Source organism: Chrysochloris asiatica, unplaced genomic scaffold, assembly GCF_000296735.1.
Source record: "Chrysochloris asiatica unplaced genomic scaffold, ChrAsi1.0 scaffold00067, whole genome shotgun sequence".
In the NCBI taxonomy this organism is placed as follows: Eukaryota; Metazoa; Chordata; class Mammalia; order Afrosoricida; family Chrysochloridae; genus Chrysochloris; species Chrysochloris asiatica.
Genome location: NW_006408585.1, coordinates 2,556,964 through 2,567,972, shown reverse-complemented (window position 1 = coordinate 2,567,972; position 11,009 = coordinate 2,556,964). Strand labels below are relative to the sequence as shown.

Below are 11,009 nucleotides of genomic sequence, written 5' to 3'. Positions count from 1 at the left end.
CTACTTAACCACATTCATTTCTTCCTCTTCCACAGTGCTTGTCACTGTTCTCAATGTGGCTGCCCATCAGCCTAGATCCTTAAGTAAAGATAATACACAACAGTGGTATACTGTACTAAAAAAATAAATGGGTTACTTGAAATCATTGAACTTTGGGGACTGGTTGTTACTGCCATGTAACATAGTTGAAGCACCATAACGTGACGGAAGCACCACCCCTTAAAAGAAAGAAATATGGGACACACTGCGCTACGGCAAATGTTACTATAATGAAAAACAAGATGTTTGAGGCTTTATCTATTATACAGCAGCATATGTATTGTTAAGTGTCGAGGAGTTGGTTCCAATTCATAACGACCCTGTATAGGGTTTCCAAGGAACAGTTGGTAGGTTTGAACCACCGACCTTGCAATTAGCAGTCCAGTGCTTATTCTACAGTGTCACATCAGGATTCCAGTACACACACACATGCGTGTGTGTGTATATATACACATATATGTTGTAAAGTACCGTCGAGTCGGCTGCGACCCTGTATAGGGTCTACAAGGAGGACCTGGTGAGCTTTAACCGCTGACCTTGCAGTTCAAACAGCTTTGCAGTCTGGCGCATTAACCCACAGCGCCGCACCAGGACATACGTGTATATATTTTTACATATATATGGTAGTGGTGGTTATGTGCCAGTTCTGACTCATAGCGATCCTGTACAGGGTTCCCGAGGTTGTAAATCTTTACCGGAGTAAAAAAGACTTGCAGTTCAAACAGCTTTGCAGTCTGGCGCATTAACCCACAGCGCCGCACCAGGACATACGTGTATATATTTTTACATATATATGGTAGTGGTGGTTATGTGCCAGTTCTGACTCATAGCGATCCTGTACAGGGTTCCCGAGGTTGTAAATCTTTACGGGAGTAAAAAAGCCTCATCTTTCTCGCGCGTTACTGCTGGCAGTTTCGAACTGATGAACGTGAGACTAGCAGCCCGATTCGTAACCACTACGCTACTAGACATTTATTAAACTGCTCTCCCACCAAAAAAGAAAATACAAAAAAAAAAAAGAAGAAGAAGAAGAAAGAAAGAAACTTCTTTGAAGTAATTGGATAACTTAAATTCTTTAAAAAAAAAAAAATCCTCCAAGAAAAACAGTTTCCCATCAAAAAAAAATTTGACCCATTTGTCAAAATTGCATACAGAATTCTACTTCATTTCTAAGTCCAAGTGCATTAATCAAATATAGAGCTTCAAAGGGGCTTCATTGTAAGTGACCCAATAGACAAATAAATTAGCTGCCAATGGCTCCGTTGTAACTGAAGAGGGCCAGGCTGACCCAAGGGAAGAGAACTAAATCAAAAAGTGAAACTTCCAAGCAAGAGCTGCATTTGAGATTTGAAACAAACCACAAAGCCATCCTACCCACTCTCATTTCCATCACTGCTAAGTGGGAGCCAAGCACATGTGTGTTTATTTACTAATAAGAAGATGCAAATGATCCTGCATCTGATTGATTTCTTATGTGCTCCAATCATAAAAACGTGTTGGAAACACGTTTGAGTGCAGTGCTCAAATGTGCCAGTTTATAAACCTCTTGACACATATTCTACTTATGACCTACAAAAATATTTCCCTCTCAGTGTAACTCTGAAGGGTTTTCTGCTTTAGTGCAGGGAATCACCACTAAAGGTTTCTTATTTAAGTGGGTGAGGAGCTGTCCGTTTTTAATTTGCAAAGCTTTTAACTGGTGAGTGAGTCAGGGATGATGTCATATGTTATCTTACAATTGCTGGTGTGATTCTCTCTTGCTCACTGAAACCATTCCCTCTGTTTCTGTGGCAGACAGTCTTGCCCGGGTTTCATCCTGTCTTCAGTTTCTTCTCAGCCAGCCACAGGCAAACAGCCCCACAGCAGTGGATGAAACAGGAAGTCTGACAGCTTGAGTCTGCAGTGGGACCCCTAGTGTTTTCCCACTCCATGTCCTGGCATCGTTCCCCACAAGTACAAACACACACACACACACAGCTCCCATTGTTGCAGCCTTCCCAGCCCACTGATCCTAATATGGAATGCAGCAGGAAACCCATGATTTCCTGACACTCGGCAAGCTGGAGGAAGCAAGGGGAAAACTCCATTAAAAAGTCCAGCTTTCCTCCATGTTAGATGTGAAGTGGAAAACGGGGAAGATTTAGCAAAATTCCATCAGGTCCTGAACCAGACTGACAAGGGGAGAACAGAGTGAAGTCCTGAGGCTGCTGAAGTTTCTAGACTGCCAAGAACCCTCTAGAACTTCTGTGACAATGAGTGTTTCTTAATTCAAAGCGACAAGCCCTTCTCATCATTCCCCCAAGTGTGTGCTACCTTTCTTGACCAGGATGGTGAGCAAGAGGGCATGTACCAGCTGCTTTGACCATGTCTGTGTGAGCCAAGGTACCCAAAGTAAGGCAGAGTAAACTCCAGTCTGACTCTGTTTCCCGTCGCTTCATGTGCTCTGGCAGAAGCCGGAGAAGCTACAGCATCAGGAGTCCTTGCAGCTGGAGCCACAAGAATGAACTGCAAAGAGGCAAATGACAACAGCTGTGCCTGCCGTGGAAGCGACGAGAAGAAGATGTTGAAGTGTGTGGTGGTGGGTGATGGTGCCGTGGGTAAAACTTGCCTGCTGATGAGTTATGCCAATGACGCCTTCCCAGAGGAGTACGTGCCCACAGTGTTTGACCACTATGCAGGTAAGAGAGGGTGGAAGACCTGTCTCCACACACACAGGGAGCGAGGCAGACGGGCCTGGTTTAATATCTGTTGTTACTGAAAGCCACCCTGGCAGGTAGCTTGACATAACATACAAACAAGGAGTTTGCTGGAATTGTTAGGAGAATAATTTGTACATCAATTTATATTACAACACCGTCCCTCAACCCTTAAATCAAATGAATTAACACTGGAGGCATAATATCTACTGTCTTTTAGGCTTTGGTGCCAGAGATGTTAACTTATCATGTGCCTAAAGATTGATTTCTTTTTTTTTTTCTTTTACTGTGAACAGTTTTTAAAATGTAGTATAATTGCATTACAATTCTTTTCTTCAAAAAAAAAAACCCACAAACTCCGCTAGATACACAACTGGCATGAGAACTATTCTGGCCACTTTTCATATAGTTACCTCCTGCCACTTATAAACGAAAATGCAAGAGTAATAGATACCAGAGCACTAGCTTTTCTGTAACAATTGCTGCCGTAATACTATACTTTCGTTTTCTTGGTGTTGTAAACCAAGAAATATGGGGTGTGTGTCGGAGGGGGGGGTAATTAAAGGGCTTTAGATCTCTATTCATCTACATCTTGACTTTTTAAAATATTTATAAATATATATATAGAAAAAAAAAAGTAAAGATCAAAAATTAAATCTGGATCATTTTCAAGTATGTCCCCAAAGGATAAAATTGGGCATAAAATATTTTAAATCAAGACATTTAAGATACGGTAGCCACGATTTATTCTCTTAGATGACTTAGATTCTTTGAGTTTTTGAACTTTTTAGGCATCAGTGTGGTAACATTATCTAGAGCTGTCTGTTTTGAGCCTTACTTTTCCTCTTAATTTCCAAAAACAAATCTTATTAAGATCCTCAAAAGCAAGTTTATGACTTTCTTTAAGCTTAGACTAATCTAAATTGTGTAACTTTTTTTTTCAACAAAGTGAATCGACATGATAGATTATCAGAGATTTGAGATTTTATGAGGGGGAAATTTCTCTTCCTTCACCTTGGCTTTGAGTCAGGTTTAAAGAAGAGGAAATGGCCTACAGGAAACTTGTGTGAGTGCTTGGTTTGCTATGTGGATGTTTGGAATCCTCTTTTTATAGGAAGTGGCTTCTTTTCCATAGTTAAACAATTACCTAAGTCCCCTCCTCCACCGACATTTTCTTGATTTATGGCATTACTACAGAGCAGATAGGGAAAACAACGTAATGAAAATAATATCCAGTTCCCAGCAGGTTTCTCTATATTTGCACAAGTTCAGAGGAAATGTTAATACTGACTTTTTCAGGCTTTCCTGAAAATATAATGACTGCTTACAGAAGAATATTTTAAGGAGAGAACAGAATAAAGAACAGGTAGGCTTTGATTTTGAGAGGGCAAACTAATTATAAAATGAGAGGACTGTACCTTGAGAAAGTTAAACAGATTCTTCACATGAAAACATCTCAGCAAAGATTATTTACTCTAGAGCTTCTTTTTGTCCTAAAAGGGAACTCTGACTGGTACCTTACTTTATGAGCCTTTAGATCAAATGTGGGACCTCAAGTCTACTAAACAGAAAGACTTCAAAAGCTTGTGAAAGTTATGAATCCAAAGTCCCATCTGTTGAGAGGACCAGTTGCAGTATAAGTGTACAGAAGGAAGAGGAGAAAATCGTCTTTAGAAATAAAGTCAAACTATTAAAACACACACACACATTAGAAATCAAATAAACGCAGAACCGCAGTTATATTCAATTCGATCAAATTATTTTATATTTCAATTATGTATATGCTTTCTGTTGTAAGTGCATCAAAACATCTTGAGTTTTGACTACTCAATCAAATTACAGCCACTCTGTATCCAGTGCAAGTTCCTGGGTGGTGTAAATGGTGAATGTACTGAACTGCTAACTGAGAGGCTGGAGTTTTCAGTCCACCCAAAAGTGCTTCAGAAGAAAGGCCTGGTGATCCACTCCCCCAAAATTCAGCCATTAAAAACCTTCTGCTTGGAAACACATGTGTTTGTTATGAGTCAACTCAATGGCAACTGGTACCTGCTGCAGACAGTAGGCATGCCTCTACATCGTTGTTTGAGTTATATCATTGAAATCACAATCATCTCATGTGCTTTCAATTAACTTAAAAAGAGAATGAAGGCATGTGCTGTTACATGTAATGAAGTGAAAGGATCTTCTCCATCATAAAACCTCTGGCTTTTCTCATCACTAATCACCCCACACACCATCTGATTGAATATGAATCCTTAGGCAGTCATATGAGAATCTCAACGTAAAAGAACCAAATGCACTCTCGTTATCCAATCCCTGAGTCCCACTGACCCATTCTAAAATGACAATCTGCAGCTGAGTTATTGAGGCTTCAGAAAATTGATGCACAGCTCAAAGCGAGCCTATCATTTAAAGAAGATTTTTCATGAATAGATGTCCATGACAGAAAAGAAGAAATATCATAGTAAGATAGAGATAGATGGAAGTGCTCAAGATGGTGAGTTTTAGACCCAAGTTCTTACCCTGACTCTGCCACTTATTAACTGTGTGACCTCAAGAAAGTTACTAAGCCTCTCCATGCCTGTTATCACATTTAAAAATCATAAATAAAGGCATTTGGTTCATGGGTTGTTTGTAAAAAATAAAATAAATCACTACATGTTAAGTTGTTAGGACAATATCTTACATAGGGTACTAAGTGCATGGCAGTTCAAACTCACCAGCTGCTTCTTGGAAACCCTATATAGATTTGCTATGAGTCAGAACCAACTTGATGGCACTTAACAACAACAGCAACAACAAAGCTATTATTAGTAATAATAAGATATGTACGCTACCATACCATTCTGAAAGGGAATTACATTTCAATTCAAAGATAATGACAACAACCAAGAAAAATATGATTCAACTAGTATCCTCTAAATGAAATGGGATGTAATGGAGTGTATTCATTGTCCTTAAAAAATAGTTATCATGCAATAATTGACAGATAATTGACATGGATTAATAGTAATGGGATACTGGGATGAGAAATATCGCTTTTATATGAGTGACTGTGAAAAAAAAAAGTCAACCAACAGGTAGAAAGAATTGTTTTAAGGTTTATGAATCTTGGTTATTATCCCTTCTTCCTATCCCCCAGAAGCTAAAAGTACTGCTCCTCCATGTGGAATTTCTTGACTCCTCAAGAAGAATTCCTTGCTCCATCCATCTTCATTTCATCTCCAGAGATTTGTTTGCAACTCTAAAACTCAACTTCCACTGTTTTATAGAAATTTATCTTTCCTTATTTGCCCATTCCACCTAGGCTCTGTTATCCTAAGGGAAAGGTCCAAGTCTTGCCAAATCCAGTGGTCACTTCTTAGTCTTTATCGTAGTTGATCTACTTTGAGCATTTTTTTATGGTTGCTGAGTCTCATTTTTGGAGCACTTTTTCTTCTCTTTATTTCTATGATACCATATTTCCCCATATTGGCAAATCTTTCTCCACGCCCTTTGCTACTTCTTCATTTCTCCCCAACCACTAACTGTTGTCATACTTTAGTGTTCAGGACTCTTTTACTCTCTATTGATTCATATCCTCTGGTTGATTATCTGACACTTATCCCCTATATTCTCCCCATAAAAGCCTTTAATTAGCATCATTATTTCACACCCACAGAGTCACTCTTTAACCTGCTATCTTTTTTTTTTTCAACTTTTTATTGTGAATTAAGTTTATAGAACAGAGTATCGGTTTTACATTCAACAAATCACATACTTTGCTTCACTACATGGTTGCAAATCCCCTCCATGCACATACTTTAATTTACCTCTATTCACTATAACCACTGAATTCCTCCCTGTGTCTCCCAACACCCCCAACTTCCCTCTGCCAACCTCCCTCCAGTTGTATATTGCTGGCCCCATCACCCATGTCAAAGAATCATTTCCTTCCCCTTCTATAACCAGCAAAAATTAAATTGTTTCTTTTATCAAGAAACCGCCCCCCTTTTTTTGATGTACAAAAAACAAAAACAAAAATGCATAACCTGCTATCTTGCTGTACTTTGCTTCATGGCATTTTAACATTCCCTGACATTATGTATTTATCATTTTAAACACTGGAACTTAAACTCCATGAAGGCAAGGACTTTATCCTACTCATTGATATATACTAGCTGCTCAAACAGAGCCTGGCATATAACAGACTCTCAATAGATAGTCAAAATGGCATTTTAAAATGTATGCTCACCATGGAATGGTCAACAATTCAAGATCAAAAGGGTACTATTTCCCTGAGGACAAAGATGAGAAGGGTTGAGAAGGAGAGTAGAGTGGGAATAAGAATCATGAGAAGGATGGGGTATCTGTTGTTATGTGGAAGAGATTGCAATCCGTAAGGTAAAGCAAAGTGTATGATTTATTGAACGTAAAACTGATGATGTGCTCTGTGAACCTTCACTCAATTTACAATAAAAAATTTCAAAGAAAGAAATCATCAATATCTGAAGGCTAGGACTGAGCAAGTGGAATGAAGATAGAAAAGCTCGTTTGTGCATTTTTTTATGAGTGTGCCTTCGAACACATCTCTGGACCCAGATTTCTACTCCCATCAAAGGATAACTCAAAATGCTTTAGTGACCTTTTAAACTTCCACAACTTACCAGGGAACATTCACATTTCTTCTCATATGCTGTCTTTAGATTTGAATATTGTAGCAGATCCTTCACTGGTAAAATATCTTTAGGAATAAATGTTTCACATGACATGTGGCATCAGGAGAAGACTTAGTTTTGAGTTTAATTACTTTGCATTTTGAGTTAATTAGATTGTGTTCATGGCCTGTATGTGTGTGAGAATACATGCTGTGAGATAATGCAATACATGCTGTGAGATAATGCACTGGACCGCAAAGTCGGTTTGAGCCACAAGGTCAGCGGTTCAAGTTCACCAGCCGCTCCTTGAAAACCCTATACAGGGTTGCTATGAGTCGGAGTCAACTAGATGACACTTAACAACAACAGCTGAATTCTCTGCATGATAAACCTGATTGATCATTTTCATCATCCTCTGTGTTAGAATTGATTTCATTTGCAGATCTTTCTGCTTTCACTCATTCCTCCTAGTTTCTTTGTCAAACACACATAGTTTGGAAACTCACTTTGTCAATCTTGCAAAACCAGCCTGCCTATAAAGGAAATTAGCACAACTCATGGAAAGGAGGAAAAAGGGAGAAAATCTAGTTATTCTAATAGCTGAGTGAGATGTAAAATAAAATTATTTTTACAGAGAACTAAAAGCCAGTTCTAACTTTTTAAACCAAATTAAATGACAATCAATCTAAAGTAGACTCAATCACAATCTTAATAAGCAGGGGAGAGAAAATGAGATGTCCAATCCACCTGGGGCATGGGGGTGAGGACAGCAAGAGTGACTAAAAACAAAGTCTAACTATAGAGGGTTGTGGCATACTCCCTCTGGAACATTTGGGATTATTACTCCGGAATTTCTCTTTAGTACTTTTTGAAGACACCTGAGAGTCTGTAGAGAATGGATCAGATTCCTTTATATTTCTTGTAAACAAAAGGAAACCTAAAACAACTCTCACAGGACTAAGGGATAAATCACTTTAGATATAAATGACTGGCTGAGTGAAGTTTCTGAAAGAATAGACAATAATGGGCAGTTGACAGTTTTAGGAACCGTTGAACATTACTGAGCCAATTTCTTATCAACCCACTAACATCCTCTTTTCTACTCTTTCTGCCCCAAAGATCTTTCTTTAGCTTCATGCTCTAGTATTCCTGCATTCCAACTTTAGCTGACAAGCCAAAGATTGTGATCAATTCAGGCCTCAAAGAACAGGGTCCTTGTGAGCTAAACTTTGAGTAACGCACAGTTTGGTCACTATTTTGTGTGTGTGTGTGAATTGGGTGAAGGTTTACAGAGCAGTTTTCCATTCAACAATCCATGCACATTTTGTTTCATCCCTAGAATGTAACATCAGTCATCCCACTTCCTCCCCTTTCCATTAATTCTTCTTTCATAATCATTCCTACCTTCTGAACTTAAGGTTGCTTATTCTAAGCATCTCCTTAGTGTATTGTTACCCTTATTGATCTGCCTATTGGTTAGTTGATAATTGAGCCATGGGGGTGATTTCAGTTCTAGGCCTGAAGGGTGACTAAGGGACATAGTTTTGCATGCTGATACTTCCAATTGTTGTCGTTAAATGCCATTCGGTTGTGACTCATAGCTACCTATGCACAACATTACAAATCACTGCCTGGTCCGGTGTAATCTTCACAATGGTTGTTAAGCTTGAACCCATTGCTGCTGTCACTGTGCCAATTTATCTCCTTGGAGTCTTCCTATTTTTTGCTGACCCTTCTCTTTTTCTAAGTATGAGGTCCTTCTTCTAAGTTTGATGTCCAAAATATGAGAGATGAAGTCTTGCCATCTTGGCTTCTAAGGAGCATTCTGGCTGTACTTCTTCTAAAAAAGATTTGTTTGTTCATTCTTCTGGCAGTCCATGGTATTTTTAATATTCTCCTTCGAAACCATATCTCAAATGCATAATTTATTCTATAGTCTTTCTTATCCATTGTCCAAGTTTCATATGCATATGACTTGGGTCAGGTGCACATTAGACGTCAAAATGACATCTTTGCTCTTGAACACTATTTCATTTTACTTTTTAACATTTTACTGTGAATTGAGTGAAGGTTTACAGACAAGATTATCAGCTTCACATTCAACAAATCACACACTTTGTTTCATCTCAGTGATTACAATCCCCTCCCTGCAACAATAGTTACCTTGCTTCCTCCCTGTGGTTCCTATTTGCAGTCCATCCACCTTCCCATCCCTTCTCCACTTTGGCCTTAGGAAAATGTTGCCCTTTAATTTTTGAATAATTGACCATTCCAAGGTGAGAATACCTTGCTAGTGTTGTTGTCCGCCATTATAAACGGCTCTAGTTCCTGGCTAAAAATTAGGCCACAAGGGTGAGTTCCTTTACATACCTGAGGAGTGGCTGAGGAACAGAGTGTCAGGTTCCTCTAGTCTCTTTCTGACCAGTAAACCTGGTTTTATTATTATTATTAAATAATTTAGAGTTTTGTTCCACATTTTCTCACACTCTATCCAGTACCTGCTAATGTGATCCCATTCAGGGCAGTTGGTGGTGTAGCTGGGCACCATCTAGTTCTTCTGGTCTCAGAGTCATAGAGACTGATGTTCGCATGTTCCCTTATTAGCTGATAAAACTAATTGAATCCAAGTCTTTTCAATTCTTATCACCTCTCATACTTCCACACATGGAGAGACCAAGAGCTGCACCTTAGATGGCCATTCAAAATCCCAGATGCTACTCACCCAAGTAAGATGTGAAATGTTGTCTTTGTGGACTATGTTATGCCAATTGACCATGATGCCCCCAGCCCCATCAACTCATTGTTTTAAGATGTTTAATAATATCTAGGAAGTTATCATTATTTTGTCTGCTGCATGCTCCACCACATCATAGTTGTGTTTGCATGAAAGATAAATCCTCATGTACAAATATCCTCTTTTAAACGTGTATATATTTGTGTGTGTGTGTGTATATATATATATGTATAGGGTTTCTGAGGAGTAGATGATGGGTTTGAACTGCCGACTCTGTGGTTCAAACTGACCTTACAGTCCAGTAAGGTATATATATATATATATATCCCACTCTTCCTCCCTTACTCATTCAGCCTATGTTCAATCCATGGATCTAGGTACAGAACCCTGTTGTTCCAAGGTTGTGTATATATCACTATTGACCTATACCCCATTTACCAAATGTGTACCTCCCTGTAAAGTGTCTACCCTTTATCTAGTGAATGACTCTCCCCTTCATCCCACCCTTGGTAACCATCAAAGAATGTTTCTTTCAGTATGTAAACCTTTTCTTAAGCTTTTACAATAATGATTTCATACAGTATTTGTCTTTTTGTGATTGACTAATTTCACTCATTGGACTCGTGGTGTGGCACTACCAGTTAAGAACTGGACCGTGAACCACAAGGTCGAAGACACCAGCTGCATTTCGGACCTGTGCAGGGTCTCTATGAGTCAGAGTTGACTCAATGGCACTTAACAACAACAACAACGTCATTCATCATAATGTCTTCCAGGTTCATCCAGGTTATGATGTATTTTGCAGCTTCATAGTTATTCTTCAATGATGCATAGTATTCCATTATATTTTACCAAAGTTTGTTTATCCATTCTTCCACTGATGGGCACTTAGTCTGACTTCAT

At 38.9% G+C, this 11,009-nt stretch overlaps 1 protein-coding gene across 1 annotated transcript in view; it reads left to right on the top strand.

Annotated features, from left to right (window-relative positions):
- The first annotated feature begins 2,225 nt into the window (after positions 1–2,225).
- RHOJ (ras homolog family member J) overlaps positions 2,226–11,009 on the top strand; it is a 182,464-nt gene continuing 173,680 nt past the window's right edge. Inside the window, exon 1 of the mRNA XM_006864572.1 lies at positions 2,226–2,717. Within this exon, the coding sequence (XP_006864634.1) occupies positions 2,540–2,717 (178 nt within the window). The 5' untranslated portion in view covers positions 2,226–2,539. The remainder of the gene's footprint in view (positions 2,718–11,009) is intronic.